General features: G+C 44.6%; 2 protein-coding genes across 2 annotated transcripts in view; one reads left to right on the forward strand and one right to left on the reverse strand.

Annotated features, from left to right (window-relative positions):
• Nucleotides 1-6782: 6782 nt before the first annotated feature.
• On the reverse strand, nt 6783-9525 carry LOC115118827 (DNA-directed RNA polymerases I, II, and III subunit RPABC4). Its single transcript, XM_029647554.2, has 4 exons — nt 9414-9525; nt 8962-9030; nt 7905-7997; nt 6783-6887 (listed from the first exon to the last, which is right to left on the reverse strand). Exons 2-4 carry the CDS (start codon nt 9020-9022, stop codon nt 6865-6867), a joined length of 177 nt encoding a protein of 58 aa, XP_029503414.1. The 5' UTR covers nt 9023-9030; nt 9414-9525; the 3' UTR covers nt 6783-6864.
• A 5952-nt stretch (nt 9526-15477) lies between these two features.
• The window catches only part of stk3 (serine/threonine kinase 3 (STE20 homolog, yeast)), a 38067-nt gene continuing 28266 nt past the window's right edge, over nt 15478-25278 (forward strand). Inside the window, exons 1-6 of the mRNA XM_065020095.1 lie at nt 15478-15637; nt 16897-16977; nt 17189-17317; nt 18740-18854; nt 18999-19163; nt 19792-19959. Of these exons, the coding sequence (XP_064876167.1) occupies nt 15615-15637; nt 16897-16977; nt 17189-17317; nt 18740-18854; nt 18999-19163; nt 19792-19959 (681 nt within the window). The 5' untranslated portion in view covers nt 15478-15614. The remainder of the gene's footprint in view (nt 15638-16896; nt 16978-17188; nt 17318-18739; nt 18855-18998; nt 19164-19791; nt 19960-25278) is intronic.

Below are 25278 nucleotides of genomic sequence, written 5' to 3' on the forward strand. Positions count from 1 at the left end.
TGGATTGGAGATGTTTGATGTTTGAGTCTGGAAGGAGAGTTTGCAGTCTAGCCAGACACCTAGGTACTTATAGATGTCCACATATTCTAGGTCAGAACCATCCAGGGTGGTGATGCTAGTCGGGCGTGCGGGTGCAGGTAGCGAACGGTTGAAAAGCATGCATTTGGTTTTACTCGCGTTTAAGAGCAGTTGGAGGCCACGGAAGGAGTGCTGTATGGCATTGAAGCTAGTTTGGAGGTTAGATAGCACAGTGTCCAAGGAAGGGCCAGAAGTATACAGAATGGTGTCGTCTGCGTAGAGGTGGATCAGGGAATCGCCCGCAGCAAGAGCAACATCATTGATATATATACAGAGAAAAGAGTTGTTCTGAGAATTGAACCCTGTGGTACCCCCATAGAGACTGCCAGAGGACCGGACAACATGCCCTCCGATTTGACACACTGAACTCTGTCTGCAAAGTAGTTGGTGAACCAGGCAAGGCAGTCATTAGAAAAACCGAGGCTACTGAGTCTGCCGATAAGAATATGGTGATTGACAGAGTCGAAAGCCTTGGCCAGGTCGATGAAGACAGCTGCACAGTACTTTCTTATCGATGGCGGTTATGATATCGTTTAGTACCTTGAGCGTGGCTGAGGTGTGACCGGCTCGGAAACCGGATTGCACAGTGGAGAAGGTACGGTGGGATTCGAGATGGTCAGTGATCTGTTTGATGACTTTGCTTTCGAAGAGGATGCTCTCGATGGTGCAGCTGTATAACGTTTTGAGGATCTGGGGACCCATGCCAAATCTTTTCAGGCTCCTGAGGGGGAATAGGTTTTGTCGTGCCTGCTTCACGACTGTCTTGGTGTGTTTGAACCATGATATATTGTTGGTGTGGACATCAAGGAACTTGAAACTCTCGATCCGCTTAACTACATCCCCGTTGATAATGGGGGCCTGTTCGGCCCGCCTTTTCCTGTAGTCCACGATCAGCTCCTTTGTCTTGCTCACATTGAGGGAGAGGATGTTGTCCTGGCACCACTGCCAGTTCACTGACCTCCTCCCTATAGGCTGTCTCACCGTTGTCAGTGATCAGGCCTACCACTGTTGTCGTCAGGGTCGTGTTAGGCCACGGAGTACAGGAGGGGATTAAGCACGCACCCCTGAGGAGGATCAGCGTGTCAGACGTGTTGTTGCCTACTCTTACCACCTGGGGGCGGCTCGTCAAGGGGTCCAGTTGCAAAGGGAGGTGCTTAGTGATGAGCTTCGTGGGCACTATGGTGTTGAACGCTGAGCTGTAGTCAATGAACAGCGCACTCACATAGGTGTTCCTTTTGTTCAAGTGGAAAAGGGACAGGTGGATTGAGATTGCGTCATCTGTGGATCTGTTGGGGCGGATGCAAATTGGACTGGGTCTAGGGTTTCCAAGATGATGGTGTTGATGTGAGCCATGACCAGCCTTTCAAAGCACTTCATGGCTACAGACGTGAGTGCTACAGGTCGGTAGTCATTTAGGCAGGTTACCTTAGTGTTGGGAACAGAGACTATGGTGGTCTGCTTGAAACATGTAGGTATTACAGACTCAATCAGGGAGAGGTTGAAAATGTCAGTGAAGACACTTGCTAGTTGGTCAGCACATTGAGTACACGTCCTGGTAATCCATCTGGCCCAGGAGCTTTGTGAATGTTCACCTGTTTAAAAGGTCTTGCTCACATCGGTTACCGAGAGCGTTATCACAGTCATCCAGAACAGCTGGTGCTCTCGTGCATGCTTCAGTGTTGCTTGCCTTGAAGTTAGCATAAAAGGCATTTGGCTTTTTTCACTGGGCAGCTCGCGTCTGGGTTTCTCTTTGTAGTCCGTAATAGTTTAAGCCCTGACGCATCCGACGAGCGTCAGAGCCAGTGTAGTAGGATTCAATCTTATTCCTGTATTGATGCTTTGCTTGTAGTAGTAGGATTCAATCTTATTCCTGTATTGATGCTTTGCTTGTTTGATGGTCCGTCTGAGGGCATAGCGGGATATTTTATAGGTGTCCGAATTAGTGTGGATCCATGGCTTCTGGTTGGGATATGTATGTAAGGTCACTGTGGGGACAACGTCATCAATGCACTTATTGGGGCGGCAGGGTAGCCTAGTGGTTGGTCTAGTAACCGAAAGGTTGCAAGTTCAAACCCCTGAGCTGACAAGGTAAAAATCTGTCCTTCTGCCCCTGAACAAGGCAGTTAACCCACTGTTCCTAGGCCGTCATTGAAAATAAGAATTTGTTCTTAACTGACTTGCCTTGTTAAATAATCACATAACACAATGCATGTTCATTTGAGTTGCCAATCTGATCTCCCTGGTAAAAATAGTTTGAAGTTGTATTAGTTGTACAGTAAACCATGCGTATCGGGAAAATACATTGTCCAACGAGATGCTTACTAGCAGGTTCCTTCAATTACAATAAGAAAATATGTTTCATCAGGCCAGAGGACATTTCTCCAAAAAGTACGATCTTTGTCCCCATGTGCAGTTGCAAACCTTAGTCTGGCTTTATTATGGCAGTTTTGGAGCAGTGGCTTCTTCCTTGCTGAGCGGCCTTTCAGGTTATGTCAATATAGGACTCGTTTTACTGTGGATATAGATACTTTTGTACCTGTTTCCCCATCTTCTCAAGGTCCTTTGCTGCTGTTCTGGGATATAATTGCACTTGTCGCGCCAAAGTACATTAATCTCTAGAAGACAGAACGCGTCTCCTTCCTGAGCGGTATGACGGCTGCGTGGTCTCATGGTGTTTATACTTGCGTACTATTGTTCGTACACATGAACGTATCTTCAGGCATTTTGAAATTGCTCCCAAGGATGAACCAGACTTGTGGAGGTCTACCATTTTTTTTCTGAGCTCTTGGCTGATTTCTTTAGATTTCCCATGATGTCAAGCAAAGAGGCACTGAGTTTGAAGGTAGGCCTTGAAATACACCTCCAATTCACTCAAATGATGTCAATCAGCCTATCAGAAGCTTCTAAAGCAATGACGTAATTTTCTGGGGAGTGCATCAGCCTGATTTTCAGTGTGTAATAAAAAGAAATGTCCCTTTTTCAGGACCCTGTCTTTCAAATAATTCAGAACAATCCAAATAACTTCACAGATGTTCATTGTAAAGGGTTTAAACACTGTTTCCCATGCTTGTTCAATGAACCATAAACAATTAATGAACATGCACCTGTGGAACGGTCATTAAGACACTAACAGACGGTAGGCAATTAAGATCACAGGTATGAAAACTTAGGACACTAAAGAGGCCTTTCTATTGACTCTGAAAAACACAAAAAGAAAGATGCCCAGGGTCCCTGCTCATCTGTGTGAACGTGTCTTAGGCACGCTGCAAGGAGGCATGAGGACTGCAGATGTGGCCAGGGCAATAAATTGCAATGTCCGTACTGTGAGACGCCTAAAACAGCGCTACAGGGAGACAGGACGGACAGTCCTCGCGTAACAACACCTGCACAGGATCGGTACATTCGAACATCACACCTGGGGGACAGGTACAGGATGGCAACAACTGCCTGAGTTACACCAGGAATGCACAATCCCTCCATCAGTGGTCAGACTGTCTGCAATAGGCTGAGAGAGGCTGGACTGAGGGCTTGTAGGCCTGTTGAAAAGGCAGGTCTTCACCAGACGTTACCGGCAACAACGTCGCCTATGGGCACAAACCCACCTTTGCTGGACCAGACAGGACTGGCAAAAAGTGCTCTTCACGGACGAGTCACGGTTTTGTCTCACCAGGGGTGAGTGGTCAGATTCGTGTTTGTAGTCGAAGGAATGAGCGTTACACCGTGGCCTGTCCTCTGGAGTGGGATCGATTTGGAGGTGGAGGGTCCGTCATGGTCTGGGGCGGTGTCACAGCATCATCGGACTGAGCTTGCTGTCATTGCAGGCAATCTCAACGCTGTGCGTTACAGGGAAGACATCCTCCTCCCTCCTCGTGTGGTACCCTTCCTGCAGGCTCATCCTGACATGACCCTCCAGCATAACAATGCCACCAGCCATACTGCTCGTTCTGTGCGTGATTTCCTGCAGTATAGACAGGAATATCAGTATTCTGAAATGGCAAGTGAAGAGCACAGATCTCAATCCCAATGAGCAGGTCTGGGACATGTTGGATCGGAGGGTGAGGGTCATTCCCCACAGAAATGTCCGGGAACTTGCAGGTGCCTTGGTGGAAGAGTGGGGTAACATCTCAAAGCAAGAACTGGCAAATCTGGTGCAGTCCATGAGGAGGAGATGCTGTTACTGACTGTTACTTTTGATTTTGGCCCTTCCCCCTTTGTTCAGGGACAAATTATTCAATTTATGTTAGTCACATGTCTGTGAAACTTGTTCAGTTGTTTAATCTTATGTTAAGTTTGCTTTGCTTGTTTGAAAAAAATATTAAGGCCATATCGCCCAGCCCTACACAAGATAAAACTAGAGTCTGCAGGACTTGCTTCTTGGAGTGTGGTGTCAAAAAAGCAGAGGCTCTTTATTAGACAGACCTCTCCCCATTTGTCCAAGCATTGAATCTGTGTGTTTTGACCATGACAGTTTACAATCTAAGGTAGCACCAAGTAATTTGGTCTCCTCAACTTGTTCAACAGCAACACCATTCATTTCCAGATTCAGCTGAGATCTAGAACTTAAGGATTGATTTGTACCAAATACAATGTTCTTAGTTTTAGAAACGTTCCAAGAACAGTTTAGTACTGGCCACCCATTCCAAAACAGACTGCAACTCTAAGGGTGACTTCATTAGCTGTGGTTGCTGAATGGTTGAATTATCAGCATACATGGACACACCTACTTTGTTTAATGCCAGTGGCAGGTCATTGGTAAAAATAGAAAAGAGTAGAGGGCCCAGAGAGCTGCCCTGTGGTACACCACACCCTTCATGTTCGACAGAGAAGCTTCCAGTAACACAAACCCTCAGTTCTATTAGAAATATACCTCTGACAACAGGTAATGGTCAATAATAAAGGCTGCACTGAACTCTAACAGCTCCTAGAATATTTTTTATCCATTTCTGTCAACCAGTCAGTGTCAGTGCAGTACACATGGAGTGCCTTTTTTTATAAGCCTGCTGAAAGTCTGTTGTATTTGGTCAAAAAGTTTGCAAAGAGCTGATAGGTCATCTGTTAGAACCAGTAAAGGCTGCTTTACCATTCTTGGGTAGCAGAATTACTTTGGCTTTCATTCCAGGCCTGAGGACAAACACTTTCCTCTTGGTTCATATTAAAGCTATGACATACAGTGCATTTGGAAAGTATTCAGACCCCTTCACTTTCCACATTGTTGCCTTATTCTAAAAATGATTAAATACTTTTCCTTCAATCTACACACAATACCCCATAATGACAAAGTGAAAACAGGATAAGAAATTTTTGCAAATGTATTAAAAATAACACAGAAATACCTAATTTACACAAGTATTTAGACCCTTTGCTATGGGACTAGAAATTGAGCTCCAGTGCATCCTGTTTCCATTGATCATCCTTGATGTTTCTACAACTTGATTGGATTCCACCTGTGGTAAATTAAATTGATTGGGCATGATTTGGAAAGGCACACATCAGCGTAAAAACCAAGCCATGAGGTCGAAGGAATTGTCTGTAGAGCTCCGAGACATCTCTTCCTAGAGCTAGAGATCGAGGGAGAAGGACCTTGGTCAGGGAGGTGACCAAGAATCAGATGGTTACTCTGACAGAGCTGTAGAGTTCCTCTGTGGAGATGGGAGAACCTTCCAGAAGGACAACCATCTCTGCAGCTTTCCACCAATCAGGCCTTTATGGTAGATTGGCCTGACAGAAGCCGGAAACTTCTTAGTAAAAAGCACCTAGACTCCCAGACCATGACAAACAAGATCCTCTGGTCTGATGAAACCAAGATTGAACTCTTTTGCCAAACATCACTTCTGGAAGAAACCTGGCACCATCCCTAGCATGGTGGTGTTTTTCAGCATCAGGGACTGGGAGACTAGTCAGGATCAAGGGAAAGATGAACAGAACAAAGTACAGAGAGATCCTTACTCCAAGACCTCAGACTGGGGTCAAGGTTCACCTTTCAACAGGACAACAACCCTAAGCACATAGCCAAGACAATGCAGGAATGGCTTCGGGACAAGACTCTGAATGTCCTTGAGATGCATGTTTATCAATAACTGGAAAACCAGTCAATATTCAGGTCCCCAAGAAAGTAGACCTCTCTGTTTACATCACATACACTATCAAGCATTATTTCGATACTGACTGTTTGCGCGATAGCAACATCCCAAAAGAAAGGGCTTTAGATGTGCCAAGGGAACCTGCAACCACAACACTTCAATAACAAGACATAAGATATTCTCTAAGCATTACAGGGATATGGCTCTGAATATATAGCAACACCTCTCCCATAAATGCAATTCTGTCTCTTCTATGAATGTTATATCCTTGTATTGCTACTGCTGTATCATCAAATGAATTATCTAAGTGAGTCTCAGAAATGACTAATATATGAATGTTATCTGATGTTAGCAAGTTATTGATTTGATTAACCTTATTTCTAAGGCTGCATATATTAATATGGGCTGTTTTCAGCCCTTTCCTGGGTAGTTTATCAGAGGTAGACATAATACTGAAAAGAGCAAACGAAACAAGAGAAAAATATGTATTCAGCAGTCCATTAATCAGTTGGTGTGTGTGTGTGCTGCGGGGTTGAAGCTACGAACCCATAGGCTTGGCCCTCTCATCCCACAGCTTCCCAAGCCTGTCAAAGGTGGAATTTCTTAGAAAGAATAAAGAGTTGGTGACTTGTAAATCAAATTTATTTACACTGTGACACCCTAAAAACGAACAGAATAAAAATGTGCCTAGTCAATGTTGTCGTCGTCACCGAGCGTCAAACACAACCACTGGAGTCAGAGTCAAGGAATGTAGTTTTGGCTTGTGTGCGAATCGGAACAGCTCATAGGAGCAGGAGCCTACATCCTGTTTATGTTGCGTGAGGCAGCTTGAGCCCCTAGACAGGACGCTAGTCAATTTCAGGGCATTTTTCTATAACGTACACTAATGATTCCAGGGATTTGTCTGCCAAAGAAACCATTGGGCGGGCCGGGCCGCCTAAGCGTTTCTTCGGCCGCCCAAGTCCAAACTGTAAGAAAAGTATTTATACACACTGAACAAAAATATAAAACATGTAAAGTGTTGGTCCCATGTATCATAAACTGAAGAAAATCCTACATTTTTTTAATGCACAAAAAGCTAATTTCTCTCTAATTTTGTGCAAAAATGTGTTTACATCTCTGGTAGTGAGCATTTCTCCTTTGCCAAGATAATCCATCCACCTAACAGGGTTGGCATATCAAGAAGCTGATTAAGCAGTATGATCATTACACAGGTGCACCTTGTGCTGGCGACAATGAAAGACCACTTTAAAATGCACCGTTTTGTCACACCACACTGCCACAGATGTCTCTAGCTTTGAGTGTGCAAGTGGCATGCCAACTGCAGGAATGTCAACCAGAGCTTTCGCCAGAGAATGTAATGTTCTCTACTCCAACATCGTTTTAGAGAATTCGGCAGTACGTCCAACCGGCCTCACAAAAGCAGACCATGTGTAACCACGCCAGCCCAGAACCTCCACCTGCAGGATTGTATGAAGGTGGGGGGGCCTATATATTTTTTGTAATATAATCTTTGAGAACTAACAATCAATCAAATCTATCGGCTCCATTGAAATTTGAATGGCAAGAAATTGGCTTTAACAAATGCATCAAAACAAAAGATAAGGGGCTTCAAATTCTCTAAAATTCAGCCGCGCCGACCGTGCCCATTGCCAAACCCCCCACCTTTTGATCCATAAAACCCTGGATTCATTCCTAGAGGTTTCAGCACCTATTTAAAACCTTAATATATATTTCAAAGGATACATCTCTTTGTTCTCTTCTTGTACATGATTCTGTATCCACACTCTCTGCATCTGATTGGATCACGGGCCTTAATTTCATTTTCAGTGTGGCATTCTGTTAGGAGAAAAACATTTCAGCAGCTACTACATCACAGACATACTGGTAGGCAGGAGCTGCAGTAGTACATCAAACATTCTGTGACATGCTGACCACACCGCTTGCGTTACGTGCGCGAGCGTTGCAAAATACAAAATAAATTTACACATACATGTTATTCAATCACTTCATCCAAACTGCTTGCGCGCATCGACGAGCGTTTGCGTAGCCAGGCGATAAAATAGAAGTTTTCTTTATTTTTTTAGGCTTGATGTGCTGCAAGTCCCGCCGCTCACATCTCCTCATTGGTTTTTAGGAGCATAAACCTATGTGGGTGATTGGAAGCTGAAATGAGGTCCACACTACAGTCCAGTTGGTAGTAATGCACCTTAAAGTTGGGTGCCAACCGCCATATAAAGTCCAAAGAAAAAATCATTAGAATCCTGGAGGACAGAATGCTAGAAACAAACTCCATTTACCCTTTTATCTGTGGATTAATTGTCAGAGTAGAGGACCTTGTGCATTTCAGGTAAAATAACAACCCAATGTTTATTTCCCAGGACAAATGACCTAGCAACAGCAAGCTAGCTAAATGGCCATGAATATTTATTCTGTATCGACCTGTCCCCAAATTAAAATAGTTGGTTAAGAGATTGTTTTGATATTTCAACCTGCACGTCCTGGTCGCATCTGGTTTGGATGGACAAAATCAACATGTTTGTGATGGCGCTAAGGAAGCACACACGTGCCCAGTCTAGTCAGCAGGTAAGGCAGGCGCTGCAGTAGTACATCTATCATGTAACTACATATGTAGATATGGGTGAACAAAACAAGGATACTGAAGGGCATGTTATGAAAAGTCACTAACAGGTTTAGTTGCAGTACAAAGACAAAGCATGGATTTTTAGAAACAATGGTAAAATAGCACCTCAAACACACTGTGCCATGTACAATATTACAGCTTCCGAACAGCAGACATTACCCCCACATATGTAGATCATAGGCTGTTGCTTGGGGGGTTGCACGTCTTTTTGAGTGTCCATGCTTGAATCTGGAGAAAATCAGATAACATTTTCAGTACCGTTTGAGACAGTGTAACCAATTTATGTGCAACTCCCGAAACTGCGTGGTTTATAAATGATGTTATGACTATCTAACATAACTGGTTTGCTAAGTGACCCAAAAGCATAATTATCTCAGCAATTTAGCCAAATATTACGATATCTAACTCCTGTCATCTGTGAATTAGCCTTAGCTAGCTGCTAACTACATGTGAATGGTTTCCTGGCTAGCGTAAGCTACCTAGCTAAAGTTAGCTAAGAGCAGCAAACAGAACAACTACCCACAGACAACCACTTTAAAATACCATAAAAAAATAACTGGGAAATATTATAGCATGTTATAACCCAATTCAGTATGAAATAGATAACCCACCGGTTTAATTTTTTTTTTTTTTAATTTAAATGCTAAAGATGTGTATTTGTTTCTCTCATTCCAGCGTGCGTCGAAACAACGTGATTCTTCTTCTCTGGGTTTGGGTTGGCGGACCGGCCTTTAACATCGCCACCTCCTGGACTGAAGTGTTAGGCCAGTCACGGCCGACCGACATTTAATTATTCATGTTCCTCCGAGAAGGTCAAATAGAGCCCTAGACACCAAAAGACCGAACCCTTTTGCTTGATCAAGGACGTGATTCTTCTTCTTAGGTTAGGGTTTAACCAACGTTTTGGTGCATTATAACGGGGCGGCAGGTAGCCTAGTGGTTAGAGAATTGGGACAGTAACCTAAAGGTTGGTGTTATCGAATCCCCAGAGCTGACAAAGTAAACATCTGTCATTCTGCCCCTGAACGATGCAGTTAAACCACTGTTCCTAGGCCGCCATTGAAGTTAAGAACACATTCTTATTTGACTTGCTTAGTTAAAAAAAATGTATTGCCACCCATTGGAGTGTAGGCCAGCCCCGTTGCGTTTAAAAATATATATAATTTGCTGACACAGGGTGTGACTGTCACGATCGTCATGGGAAGAAGTGGACCAAAGCGCAGCGTTCACTCTATTTATTAATTAATGAACACCGACAACAACAAAACAAATACGAACGTGACGTTCTGCAGGGAAAAATAACAACCAATGCAAAAAATAAGATCCCACAAATGACAGAGGGGAAAAAGGACTGTCTAAGTATGATTCCCAATCAGAGACAACGATAAACAGCTGTCCCTGATTGAGAATCATACCCGGCCAAAACAACGAAATAGACCGGCCAAAACAACGAAATAGAAAGCATAGACTTCCCACCCGAGTCACACCCTGACCTAACAAACATAGAGAAAATAGTATCTCTAAGGTCAGGGCGTGACAGTGACGCAATTGCAGAGCCTCTGTAGACTTGCAGAGGCCAAATTGAGCTTCGTAACGCATCGCCGTGCGCCTCCCAAATTTGTAACAATGAGGAGGGCTCCGTTTAGCTCCCCATTGACATAATTGGTTGACGGTAGGTGGGGGTGGGAGGTCCTGTATAGACACAAACTCACTTCCTTGACAACAGCTCCGCTCCGCAAAGCTCAATAAGTATGAATGCCCTGACTTCTGCAGAGGCCGTATCACAGAAAATGCTGCGATGACGGATTGACCATACAGAGCATTTGTTTAGGGTAGGGATGTCCCAAGGATTCCAGATAGCACTAACCTTCCATCATGCTTGGCTATTGCTGCTTTATTTGAATTATTGGACAACGGAGTCATGTGCAGGGGCAAAGGTTAGTCAAGGTAATTGAGGTAATATGTACATGTAGGTTGAGTTATTAAAGTGACTATGCATAGATAATAACAGAGAGTAGCAGTGGCATAAAAGAGGGGGGAAATGCAAACAGTCAGGGTAGCCATTGGATTAGATGTTCAGGAGTCTTATGGCTTTGGGGTAGAAGCTGTTAGAAGCCTCTCGGATGTAGACTTGGCGCTCCGGTACCGCTTGCCGTGTGGTTGCAGAGAGAACAGTCCATGACTAGGGTGGCTCTTTGACAATTTTTAGGGCCTTCCTCTGACACCACTTGGTATAGAGGTCCTGGATGGCAGGAAGCTTGGTCCCAGTGATGTACTGGGCCATACGCACTACCCTCTGTAGTGCCTTGTGGTCGGAGTCCGAGCAGTTGCCTTACCAGGCAGTAACACAACCGGTCACGATGCTCTCGATGGTGCAGCTGTATAAACTTTTGAGGAACTGAAGATCCATGCCAAATCTTTTCTTTTCCTGTTTGATGGTTTGTCAGAGGGCATAGTGGGATTTCTTATAAGCTTCCGGGTTAGAATCTTGCTCCTTGAAAGTGGCAGCTCTAGCCTTTAGCTCAGTGAGGATGTTGCCTGTAATCTATGGCTTCTGGTTGGGGTATGTATGTACGGTCACTGTGGGGACGACGTCCTCAATGCGCTTATTGATGAAGCAAATGACTGATGTGGTGTACTCCTCAATGCCATCGGAAGAATCCCAGAACATATTCCAGTCTGTGCTAGCAAAACAGTCCTGTAGCTTAGCGTCTACTTCATCTGACCACTTCTTTATTGACCGAGTCACTGTTTCTTCCTGCTTTAATATTTGCTTGTAAACAGGAATGAGGAGGATAGAATTATGGTCAGATTTGCCAAATGGAGGCGGAGGGAGAGCTTTGTACAGTATGTGTCTCTGAGTGGGAGAAAAGGTGGTCTAGGGTTTTTTTCCCTCTGGTTGCACATTTAACATGCTGAGTAATTTGGTAAAACTGATTTGTTTCCCTGCATTACAGTCCCCGGCCACTAGGAGCGCCACCTCTGGATGAGCTTTTTCCTGTTTGCTTATGGCGGTATACAGCTCATTGAGTCCAGTCTTAGTGCCAGCATCGGTCTGTGGTGGTATGTAGACAGCTACGAAAAATACAGATGCAAACTCTCTAGGTAGATAGTGTGGTCTACAACTTATCATGAGATACTCTACGTTAGGCGTGCAAAACCTTGAGACTTCCTTAGATATAGTGCACCAGCTGTTTACAATATATAGTCGGCCCCCCTTGTCTTACCAGACGCTGCTGTTCTGTCCTGCCGATACAGCATATAACCAGCCAACTGTATGTTGATAATGTCGTCGTTCAGCCACAAGATAGTATAAGATAGTAAGGTTTTTAATGTCCCATTGGTAGTTTAATCTTCCTCGAAGGTCGTCGATTTTATTTTCCAATGATTGCATGTTAGCTAGTAGAATGGAAGGCAGTGGGGGTTTATTAATTATTATTTTTATTTTTTAATTATTTCACCTTTATTTAACCAGGTAGGCATTTACAACTGCGACCTGGCCAAGATAAAGCAAAGCAGTTCGACACATACAACAACACAGAGTTACACATGGAGTAAAACAAACACAGTCAATAATACAGTAGAAAAATAAGTCTATATACGATGTGAGCAAGTGAGGTGAGATAAGGGAGGTAAAGGCAAAAAAATGCCATGGTGGCAAAGTAAATACAATATAGCAAGTAAAACACTGGAATGGTTGATTTGCAGAGCTAAATCAAATCAAATCAAATTGTATTTGTCACATACACATGGTTAGCAGATGTTAATGCGAGTGTAGCGAAATGCTTGTGGTTCTAGTTCCGACAATGCAGTAATAACCAACAAGTAATCTAACTAACAATTCCAAAACTACTGTCTTATACACACAAGTGTACGGGGATAAAGAATATGTACATAAAGATATATGAATGAGTGATGGTACAGAACGGCATAGGCAAGATACAGTAGATGGTATCGAGTACAGTATATACATATGAGATGAGTATGTAAACAAAGTTAAAGTACCTCCAGGCTCTGATCAGGCCCTACACCCAAACAAGGGCACTGCGTTCATACACCTCTGGCCTGCTCGCCTCCCTACCACTGAGGAAGTACAGTTCCCGCTCAGCCCAGTCAAAACTGTTCGCTGCTCTGGCCCCCCAATGGTGGAACAAACTCCCTCACGACGCCAGGACAGCGGAGTCAATCACCACCTTCCGGAGACACCTGAAACCCCACCTCTTTAAGGAATACCTAGGATAGGATAAAGTAATCCCTCTCACCCCCCCCCCCTTAAAAGATTTAGATGCACTACTGTTCCACTGGATGTCATAAGGTGAACGCACCAATTTGTAAGTCGCTCTGGATAAGAGCGTCTGCTAAATGACTTAAATGTAAATGTAAATGTATGTATTCCATAAAGATGCAGTAGATGATATAGAGTACATTATATACGTATACATATGAGATGAATAATGTAGGGTATGTAAACATTATATTAGGTAGCATTGTTTAAAGTGGCTAGTTATATATTTTACATCATTTCCCATCAATTCCCATTATTAAAGTGGCTGGAGTTGAGTCAGTGTGTTGGCAGCAGCCACTCAATGTTAGTGGTGGCTGTTTAACAGTCTGATGGCCTTGAGATAGAAGCTGTTTTTCAGTCTCTCTGTCTCAGCTTTGATGCACCTGTACTGACCTCGCCTTCTGGATGATAGCGGGGTGAACAGGCAGTGGCTCGGGTGGTTGTTGTCCTTGATGATCTTTATGGCCTTCCTGTAACATCGGGTGGTGTAGGTGTCCTGGAGGGCAGGTAGTTTGCCCCCGGTGATGCGTTGTGCAGACCTCACTACCCTCTGGAGAGCCTTACGGTTGTGGGCGGAGCAGTTGCCGTACCAGGCGGTGATATAGCCCGCCAGGATGCTCTCGATTGTGCATCTGTAGAAGTGTGTGAGTGCTTTTGGTGACAAGCCGAATTTCTTCAGCCTCCTGAGGTTGAAGAGGCGCTGCTGCACCTTCTTCACGATGCTGTCTGTGTGGGTGGACCAATTCAGTTTGTCTGTGATGTGTATGCCGAGGAACTTGAAACTTACTACCCTCTCCACTACTGTTCCATCGGTGTGGATAGGGGGGTGTTCCCTCTGCTGTTTCCTGAAGTCCACAATCATCTTCTTAGTTTTGTTGACGTTGAGTGTGAGGTTATTTTCCTGACACCACACTCCGAGGGCCCTCACCTCCTCCCTGTAGGCCGTCTCATCGTTGTTGGTAATCAAGCCTACCACTGTTGTGTTGTCCGCAAACTTGATGATTGAGTTGGAGGCGTGCGTGGCCACGCAGTCGTGGGTGAACAGGGAGTACAGGAGAGGGCTCAGAACGCACCCTTGTGGGGCCCCACTGTTGAGGATCAGCGGGGTGGAGATGTTGTTGCCTACCCTCACCACCTGGGGGCGGCCCGTCAGGAAGTCCAGTACCCAGTTGCACAGGGCGGGGTCGAGACCCAGGGTCTCGAGCTTGATGACGAGCTTGGAGAGTACTATGGTGTTAAATGCCGAGCTGTAGTCGATGAACAGCATTCTCACATAGGTATTCCTCTTGTCCAGGTGGGTTAGGGCAGTGTGCAGTGTGGTTGAGATTGCATCGTCTGTGGACCTATTTGGGCGGTAAGCAAATTGGAGTGGGTCTAGGGTGTCAGGTAGGGTGGAGGTGATATGGTCCTTGACTAGTCCCTCAAAGCACTTCATGATGACGGAAGTGAGTGCTACGGGGCGGTAGTCGTTTAGCTCAGTTACCTTAGCTTTCTTGGGAACAGGAACAATGGTGGCCCTCTTGAAGCATGTGGGAACAGCAGACTGGGATAGGGATTGATTGAATACGTCCGTAAACACACCAGCCAGCTGGTTTGCGCATGCTCTGAGGGCGCGGCTGGGGATGCCGTCTGGGCCTGCAGCCTTGCGAGGGTTAACACGTTTAAATGTTTTACTCACCTCGGCTGCAGTGAAGGAGAGTCTGCATGTTTTGGTTGCAGGCCGTGTCAGTGGCACTGTATTGTCCTCAAAGCGGGCAAAAAAGTTATTTAGTCTGCCTGGGAGCAAGACATCCTGGTCCGTGAAGGAGCTGGTTTTCTTTTTGTAATCCGTGATTGACTGTAGACCCTGTCACATACCTCTTGTGTCTGAGCCGTTGAATTGAGATTCTACTTTGTCTCTATACTGACGCTTAGCTTGTTTGATTGCCTTGCGGAGGGAATAGCAACACTGTTTGTATTCGGTCATGTTTCCGGTCACCTTGCCCTGATTAAAAGCAGTGGTTCGCGCTTTCAGTTTCACGCGAATGCTGCCATCAATCCACGGTCTCTGGTTTGGGAATGTTTTAATCGTTGCTATGGGAACGACATCTTCAACGCACGTTCTAATGAACTCGCACACCGAATCAGCGTATTCGCTACAGGGTGTGTTTCGTGATGGCGTCCCATCCTTTCAGGCTGTTGGCCTGAAGTAGGACTAAATAGATTTAAATTGTGGAGTAGGGTATTTATTATTATTTTGTGAGTGTAGTGTTAAATGGTAGGATATTTTGTTTTTCTTTTTTGTTGATTTTTGATTATAAAAATGTATAAAAAGTGTAAGGGAGTTGTACTCCAGAGTACTAGGGGGCGGTAATGCAACATTTACTGGATGCCAACCGCCTTCAAATCTCTTCGAAGAAGAAGGTGAGTGCCATGACACACCGCACAGCTGCCTGAAACAACGACAGCAAAGAATGAAAATATTATTTTGATTTGGTTATATTTCAGCGTTTGTAAATTCAAAGGAGATTGTCTTTAGTTGTACACCATGGAGCCGACAGCGCCCAAAAGGTATGTGTACGTTTGATTCGCTTGGAAAAGTACAAGTTATGTATGTTAGTTAGCTCGCTAAATTAGCCTCGACAGCTAACGTTAAATCAAATATTTTTCAATCTGTGGCTGTAGGTAACAATATTTGTAATTTCTTATAAGATAACGTTAGCTTCACCACTTTGACTTGTAACGTTAGTTATCTAGCTAGCTAACAGTAGATGTTTTAAATTACCTTAATGTAACTCAATGCTAGGTAGCTACCGTTAGCTAGTTGTTTAGGTTGACAACATCTGTTTAATGTTAGCTGATTTGTGTGTTCTTGTAATGTTAACTTTTTTTGCCTAAAAAGATAGCTAGTTACTTCAGCATAAGTTATATAAAACTCCCTGTGGACCCAGTTCCACAATTCTTGTCGTGTTGTTGATGCCATAGAAATAGAATGAATAGAACAGACTTGGAACCTCTAGCCACAGAGAGAACAATGACAGATATTTTTACCGGATGTATAAGTGTGAAGCATCCGGTTGACGTTTCCACTCACTAGCAAATAATGGTGGTGAGTGGAAGCCCAATGTCCGGCCGTGGTAGGAGATGGATTTTGGACAACATACTACTAATTTTCTCATTGAGGAAAGAGTTGACCAATATAGTTTTCTGTTTCGAAAAACAGAGTGGACTAAGTTTTAAAAAAGTTTTAAAAAAACAAAAACATGTAGTCTTTAACCTTTGCCAAACTTTCAAAAAAGTGTGTTGTTTAGTAGTGCAAGAGTGAATTTAGTTATTGCACACTCACACTTCACAGAGTAGGTGTTTATATATATAAGTTAATATCCCCTTTCTTGTTCTGCCTACTGTGATTAATTTGCTCCGATTGGTAACAACAAGCTGTGGTCTGTCTTGGGTTAGATATAAACATCTTTGCTTGAACCCTGGGAAGTTCACTGGTAAACTCAAGGATACACTCGCAATGACTGCCTGTTATTGTGATGCCATTTCCATGGTCATTTGAATTGGCCTATCAACTGATGCTGGATTTCCATGGTAATGTAGAATGTTCATTCAAATGTCAGCTGATGTAGCTCATGTGATGGAATGTATTTTTTTTTTTGTCTAATGTAAGTTGAGTTGACTCAACAAATCACAGCACAGATTGAAGGGTACACTTCCTGCTTTTACTTCCTGCCATGGGTACACTCAAAATGGCCATTATTCCATCATTGACTTGAATGGGGATTCCTGTTCTATTTATTTCTGTGGTTGATTCTCTTCCTCCACAGCAAGCTGAAGAAACTGAGTGAAGACAGTCTAACAAAACAACCAGAGGAGGTCTTTGATGTTCTGGAAAAACTTGGTGAAGGGTGAGAATATTAATTCATCATATTATTTTTTTTTACATCATTATAACCTGAATAACATTTCTAATGAAAAGAGTTGTTTGTGTACATTGACATTATGATAATGACTAGATTTATGAAATATTTGGCTGATGGAACCTCTAATATGTTATACAGGATCCTGGTCTTTGGTACTTTCTGCATCATTTCCACTGTCTTGATTCATCTCCTCCAGGTCCTATGGCAGTGTGTTTAAAGCCATCCATAAGGAGTCAGGCCAGGTGGTGGCTATCAAACAGGTGCCTGTTGAGTCAGACCTCCAGGAGATCATCAAGGAGATATCCATCATGCAGCAGTGTGACAGGTATTCTGTATGTAAGAGAGGAAAGACTCTCTGGCCCAGACGTTCATCAGGCAGAGCTAGCATGGCTCCAGAGGCTATGTGAGAGGAGAACAGTCTCCCCCATATTCACATGTCTATCTATATATACTACACCAGTACCCCACTCTGTTACTATAACCAGTACCACACTCTGTTTGTTCTGTCTCTCCTCCTGTCCAGCCCCTATGTGGTGAAGAACAGTCTCCTCCATATTCACATGTCTATCTATATATACTACACCAGTACCACACTCTGTTGGTTCTGTCTCTCCTCCTGTCCAGCCCCTATGTGGTGAAGTACAGTCTCCTCCATATTCACATGTCTATCTATATATACTACACCAGTACCCCACTCTGTTACTATAACCAGTACCACACTCTGTTTGTTCTGTCTCTCCTCCTGTCCAGCCCCTATGTGGTGAAGAACAGTCTCCCCCATATTCACATGTCTATCTATATATACTACACCAGTACCACACTCTGTTACTATAACCAGTACCCCACACTCTGTTACTATAACCAGTACCCCACACTCTGTTACTATAACCAGTACCCCACTCTGTTACTATAACCAGTACCCCACACTCTGTTACTATAACCAGTACCCCACACTCTGTTTGTTCTGTCTCTCCTCCTGTCCAGCCCCTATGTGGTGGAGAACAGTCTCCCCCATATTCACATGTCTATCTATATATACTACACCAGTACCACACTCTGTTTGTTCTGTCTCTCCTCCTGTCCAGCCCCTATGTGGTGAAGTACAGTCTCCTCCATATTCACATGTCTATCTATATATACTACACCAGTACCACACTCTGTTACTATAACCAGTACCCCACACTCTGTTACTATAACCAGTACCCCACACTCTGTTACTATAACCAGTACCCCACTCTGTTACTATAACCAGTACCCCACACTCTGTTACTATAACCAGTACCCCACACTCTGTTTGTTCTGTCTCTCCTCCTGTCCAGCCCCTATGTGGTGAAGAACAGTCTCCTCCATATTCACATGTCTATCTATATATACTACACCAGTACCACACTCTGTTACTACACCAGTACCACACTCTGTTTGTTCTGTCTCTCCTCCTGTCCAGCCCCTATGTGGTGAAGTACAGTCTCCTCCATATTCACATGTCTATCTATATATACTACACCAGTACCACACTCTGTTTGTTCTGTCTCTCCTCCTGTCCAGCCCCTATGTGGTGAAGAACAGTCTCCTCCATATTCACATGTCTATCTATATATACTACACCAGTACCACACTCTGTTTGTTCTGTCTCTCCTCCTGTCCAGCCCCTATGTGGTGAAGAACAGTCTCCTCCATATTCACATGTCTATCTATATATACTACACCAGTACCACACTCTGTTTGTTCTGTCTCTCCTCCTGTCCAGCCCCTATGTGGTGAAGTACTATGGCAGCTACTTTAAGAACACAGACCTGTGGATAGTGATGGAGTACTGTGGAGCCGGCTCTGTTTCAGACATCATCAGACTACGCAATAAGACGGTCAGTATATTGACTAAAAGTGTGAGAATGAAGATGACCTTTGGTGCTTCGGTAACCTTTTAACATTCATTGGTCGTGATTTTAATGTGTATTCATAGACTACTGAATTATCAGAATGAATCATTTATACCATCTCTTGTATAGCTCACAGAGGATGAGATAGCCACCATCCTCAAGTCCACATTGAAAGGTCTGGAGTATCTGCATTTCATGAGGAAGATCCACAGAGACATCAAGGCAGGCAACATTCTCCTCAACACAGAGGGCCATGCCAAACTGGCTGACTTTGGAGTAGCGGGACAACTCACGGTCTGTCTCCTCCTGTCTGTGTCTGCCTGTCTGTGTCTGCCTGTCTGTGTCTGCCTGTCTGTGTCTGCCTGTCTGTGTCTGCCTGTCTGTGTCTCTGTCTCTGTCTGCCTGTCTGTGTCTCTGTCTGCCTGTCTGTGTCTGCCTGTCTGTGTCTGCCTGTCTGCCTGTCTGTCTGTGTCTGTGTCTGCCTGTCTGTCTGTGTCTGTCTGTGTCTGCCTGTCTGTCTGTCTGTGTCTGCCTGCCTGTCTGTGTCTGCCTGTCTGTGTCTGCCTGTCTGTGTCTGCCTGTCTGTCTGTGTCTGCCTGTCTGTCTGTGTCTGTCTGTCTGTCTGTCTGTGTCTACCTGCCTGTCTGTCTGTGTCTGCCTGTCTGTCTGAGTCTACCTGCCTGTCTGTCTGTGTCTGCCTGTCTGTCTGAGTCTACCTGCCTGCCTGTCTGTCTGTCTACCTGTCTGTCTGTCTGTCTGTCTTCAACTCTCTCTGTCTCCCTGAACTGAATTCTGACTAACGATGTAATCTGGTGTGAGTTTGATCAGGCGTTCTTATTATCCTTGTAGTGATTGTAGCAGTGTATCACAGAAGTTTATATATAGATGAGACTAATGCTCATATTATTCTGTCCCTGTCTAGGACACGATGGCAAAGCGGAACACGGTGATCGGGACTCCGTTCTGGATGGCTCCAGAGGTCATCCAGGAGATAGGATATAACTGTGTGGCAGACATCTGGTCCCTGGGCATCACCTCTATAGAGATGGCTGAGGGCAAACCTCCCTACGCTGATATACATCCCATGAGGGTGAGTCTGACCTCTAACCCTGGGCATCACCTCTATAGAGATGGCTGAGGGCAAACCTCCCTACGCTGATATACATCCCATGAGGGTGAGTCTGACCTCTAACCCTGGGCATCACCTCTATAGAGATGGCTGAGGGCAAACCTCCCTACGCTGATATACATCCCATGAGGGTGAGTCTGACCTCTAACCCTGGGCATCACCTCTATAGAGATGGCTGAGGGCAAACCTCCCTACGCTGATATACATCCCATGAGGGTGAGTCTGACCTCTAACCCTGGGCATCACCTCTATAGAGATGGCTGAGGGCAAACCTCCCTACGCTGATATACATCCCATGAGGGTGAGTCTGACCTCTAACCCTGGGCATCACCTCTATAGAGATGGCTGAGGGCAAACCTCCCTACGCTGATATACATCCCATGAGGGTGAGTCTAACCTCTAACCCTGGGCATCACCTTTATAGAGATGTTTGAGGGCAAACCTCCCTACGCTGATATACATCCCATGAGGGTGAGTCTGACCTCTAACCCTGGGCATCACCTTTATAGAGATGTTTGAGGGCAAACCTCCCTACGCTGATATACATCCCATGAGGGTGAGTCTGACCTCTAACCCTGGGCATCACCTCTATAGAGATGGCTGAGGGCAAACCTGTGTGGTTGGAGATGTAGTGCAGTTTGGCTACATGTTGATGCTCTTAATTGGGAAAGGGGGGATACCTAGTCAGTTGGAAAGGGGGGGATACCTAGTCAGTTGGAAAGGGGGGATACCTAGTCAGTTGGAAAGGGGGATACCTAGTCAGTTGGAAAGGGGGATACCTAGTCAGTTGGAAAGGGGGATACCTAGTCAGTTGGAAAGGGGGGATACCTAGTCAGTTGGAAAGGGGGGATACCTAGTCAGTTGGAAAGGGGGATACCTAGTCAGTTGGAAAGGGGGATACCTAGTCAGTTGGAAAGGGGGGATACCTAGTCAGTTGGAAAGGGGGATACCTAGTCAGTTGGAAAGGGGGATACCTAGTCAGTTGGAAAGGGGGGGATACCTAGTCAGTTGGAAAGGGGGATACCTAGTCAGTTGGAAAGGGGGATACCTAGTCAGTTGGAAAGGGGGATACCTAGTCAGTTGGAAAGGGGGGGATACCTAGTCAGTTGGAAAGGGGGATACCTAGTCAGTTGGAAAGGGGGATACCTAGTCAGTTGGAAAGGGGGGATACCTAGTCAGTTGGAAAGGGGGATACCTAGTCAGTTGGAAAGGGGGGGGATACCTAGTCAGTTGGAAAGGGGGGGATACCTAGTCAGTTGGAAAGGGGGGGATACCTAGTCAGTTGGAAAGGGGGGGATACCTAGTCAGTTGCACAACTGAATGGATTCAACCGAAATGTGTCTTCTGCATTTAACCCTCTGAATCAGAGAGGTGGGGGGTGGCCTTCCTGAATCCACGTCCTAGCTAATGACTCGTTGGCGGCTATAGCTGAAAAATAAGGAATACTCCAGACAACTTTGAATCTGAGACATCCAGGTGTTGATCAAATCCCCTCCCAAAAATGTGATTTGTCACATGCTTGATAAACAACAGGTGTAGACTAACAGTGAAATGCTTCCTGGCTGGTCATAAACAACAGGTGTAGACTAACAGTGAAATGCTTCCTGGCTGGTCATAAACAACAGGTGTAGACTAACAGTGAAATGCTTCCTGGCTGGTCATAAACAACAGGTGTAGACTAACAGGGAAATGCTCCCTGGCTGGTCATAAACAACAGGTGTAGACTAACAGGGAAATGCTCCCTGGCTGGTCATAAACAACAGGTGTAGACTAACAGGGAAATGCTCCCTGGCTGATCATAAACAACAGGTGTAGACTAACAGTGAAATGCTCCCTGGCGGGTCATAAACAACAGGTGTAGACTAACAGTGAAATGCTCCCTGGCGGGTCATAAACAACAGGTGTAGACTAACAGTGAAATGCTCCCTGGCTGGTCATAAACAACAGGTGTAGACTAACAGGGAAATGCTCCCTGGCTGGTCATAAACAACAGGTGTAGACTAACAGGGAAATGCTCCCTGGCTGGTCATAAACAACAGGTGTAGACTAACAGGGAAATGCTCCCTGGCTGGTCATAAACAACAGGTGTAGACTAACAGGGAAATGCTCCCTGGCTGGTCATAAACAACAGGTGTAGACTAACAGGGAAATGCTACCTGGCTGGTCATAAACAACAGGTGTAGACTAACAGGTGTAGACTAACAGGGAAATGCTCCCTGGCTGGTCATAAACAACAGGTGTAGACTAACAGGTGTAGACTAACAGGGAAATGCTCCCTGGCTGGTCATAAACAACAGGTGTAGACTAACAGGGAAATGCTCCCTGGCTGGTCATAAACAACAGGTGTAGACTAACAGGGAAATGCTCCCTGGCTGGTCATAAACAACAGGTGTAGACTAACAGTGAAATGCTTCCTGGCTGGTCATAAACAACAGGTGTAGACTAACAGTGAAATGCTTCCTGGCTGGTCATAAACAACAGGTGTAGACTAACAGGGAAATGCTCCCTGGCTGGTCATAAACAACAGGTGTAGACTAACAGGGAAATGCTCCCTGGCTGGTCATAAACAACAGGTGTAGACTAACAGGGAAATGCTCCCTGGCTGATCATAAACAACAGGTGTAGACTAACAGGGAAATGCTCCCTGGCTGGTCATAAACAACAGGTGTAGACTAACAGTGAAATGCTCCCTGGCTGGTCATAAACAACAGGTGTAGACTAACAGGGAAATGCTCCTGGCTGGTCATAAACAACAGGTGTAGACTAACAGGAAATGCTCCCTGGCTGGTCATAAACAACAGGTGTAGACTAACAGGGAAATGCTCCCTGGCTGATCATAAACAACAGGTGTAGACTAACAGTGAAATGCTCCCTGGCGGGTCATAAACAACAGGTGTAGACTAACAGTGAAATGCTCCCTGGCGGGTCATAAACAACAGGTGTAGACTAACAGTGAAATGCTCCCTGGCTGGTCATAAACAACAGGTGTAGACTAACAGGGAAATGCTCCCTGGCTGGTCATAAACAACAGGTGTAGACTAACAGGAAATGCTCCTGGCTGGTCATAAACAACAGGTGTAGACTAACAGGGAAATGCTCCCTGGCTGGTCATAAACAACAGGTGTAGACTAACAGGGAAATGCTCCCTGGCTGGTCATAAACAACAGGTGTAGACTAACAGGTGTAGACTAACAGGTGTAGACTAACAGGGAAATGCTCCCTGGCTGGTCATAAACAACAGGTGTAGACTAACAGGGAAATGCTCCCTGGCTGGTCATAAACAACAGGTGTAGACTAACAGGGAAATGCTCCCTGGCTGGTCATAAACAACAGGTGTAGACTAACAGTGAAATGCTCCCTGGCTGGTCATAAACAACAGGTGTAGACTAACAGGGAAATGCTCCCTGGCTGGTCATAAACAACAGGTGTAGACTAACAGGGAAATGCTCCCTGGCTGATCATAAACAACAGGTGTAGACTAACAGGGAAATGCTCCCTGGCTGGTCATAAACAACAGGTGTAGACTAACAGGGAAATGCTCCCTGGCTGGTCATAAACAACAGGTGTAGACTAACAGGGAAATGCTCCCTGGCTGGTCATAAACAACAGGTGTAGACTAACAGTGAAATGCTCCCTGGCTGGTCATAAACAACAGGTGTAGACTAACAGGGAAATGCTCCCTGGCTGGTCATAAACAACAGGTGTAGACTAACAGTGAAATGCTCCCTGGCTGGTCATAAACAACAGGTGTAGACTAACAGGGAAATGCTCCCTGGCTGGTCATAAACAACAGGTGTAGACTAACAGGTGTAGACTAACAGGGAAATGCTCCCTGGCTGGTCATAAACAACAGGTGTAGACTAACAGGTGTAGACTAACAGGTGTAGACTAACAGTGAAATGCTTCCGGGTCCTTTTCACACAATGCAGAGTTAAAGATAAATATAGGGACACGAGGAATAAATACAGTGAATTACAATAACAGGTAAAAATAACATGGCTATATACAGGAAGTACAAGGTAATATCATGGCTATATACAGGAAGTACCAGGTAATAACATGGCTATATACAGGAAGTACCAGATCATATCATGGCTATATACAGGAAGTACCAGGTAATATCATGGCTATATACAGGAAGTACCAGGTAATATCATGGCTATATACAGGAAGTACCAGGTAATATCATGGCTATATACAGGAAGTACCAGGTAATATCATGGCTATATACAGGAAGTACCAGGTAATATCATGGCTATATACAGGAAGTACCAGGTAATATCATGGCTATATACAGGAAGTACCAGGTAATAACATGGCTATATACAGGAAGTACCAGGTAATATCATGGCTATATACAGGAAGTACCAGATAATATCATGGCTATATACAGGAAGTACCAGGTAATATCATGGCTATATACAGGAAGTACCAGGTAATATCATGGCTATATACAGGAAGTACCAGGTAATAACATGGCTATATACAGGAAGTACCAGGTAATATCATGGCTATATACAGGAAGTACCAGGTAATAACATGGCTATATACAGGAAGTACCAGATAATATAATGGCTATATACAGGAAGTACCAGGTAATAACATGGCTATATACAGGAAGTACCAGGTAATAACATGGCTATATACAGGAAGTACCAGGTAATAACATGGCTATATACAGGAAGTACCAGGTAATAACATGGCTATATTCAGGAAGTACCAGGTAATATCATGGCTTTGTTCAGGAAGTACCAGATAATATCATGGCTATATACAGGAAGTACCAGGTAATAACATGGCTATATACAGGGAGTACCAGGTAATAACATGGCTATATACAGGGAGGTAATAACATGGCTATATACAGGGAGGTAATAACATGGTTATATACAGGGAGGTAATAACATGGTTATATACAGGGAGTACCAGGTAATAACATGGCTATATACAGGAAGTACCAGGTAATAACATGGCTATATACAGGGAGTACCAGGTAATAACATGGCTATATACAGGGAGTACCAGGTAATAACATGGCTATATACAGGGAGTACCAGGTAATAACATGGCTATATACAGGGAGTACCAGGTAATAACATGGCTATATACAGGGAGTACCAGGTAATAACATGGCTATATACAGGGAGTACCAGGTAATAACATGGCTATATACAGGGAGTACCAGGTAATAACATGGCTATATACAGGGAGTACCAGGTAATAACATGGCTATATACAGGAGTACCAGGTAATAACATGGCTATATACAGGGAGTACCAG

This window comes from Oncorhynchus nerka, linkage group LG7 (genome assembly GCF_034236695.1).
Source record: "Oncorhynchus nerka isolate Pitt River linkage group LG7, Oner_Uvic_2.0, whole genome shotgun sequence".
Classification (NCBI taxonomy): Eukaryota; Metazoa; Chordata; class Actinopteri; order Salmoniformes; family Salmonidae; genus Oncorhynchus; species Oncorhynchus nerka.

Excerpts from the sequence above, each read along its gene's own strand:
- LOC115118827 (XM_029647554.2), bottom strand. The coding sequence starts at position 9,022 with ATGGACACTCAAAAAGACGTGCAACCCCCCAAGCAACAGCCTATGATC. Across the intron at positions 7,998-8,961 it reads TATGATCTACATATGTGGGG|AATGCCACACTGAAAATGAA; the intron begins GTAATGTCTGCT and ends TTCTCCTAACAG. Across the intron at positions 6,888-7,904 it reads CAAGAAGAGAACAAAGAGAT|TGGTTGTGTTTGACGCTCGG; the intron begins GTATCCTTTGAA and ends CTCTGACTCCAG.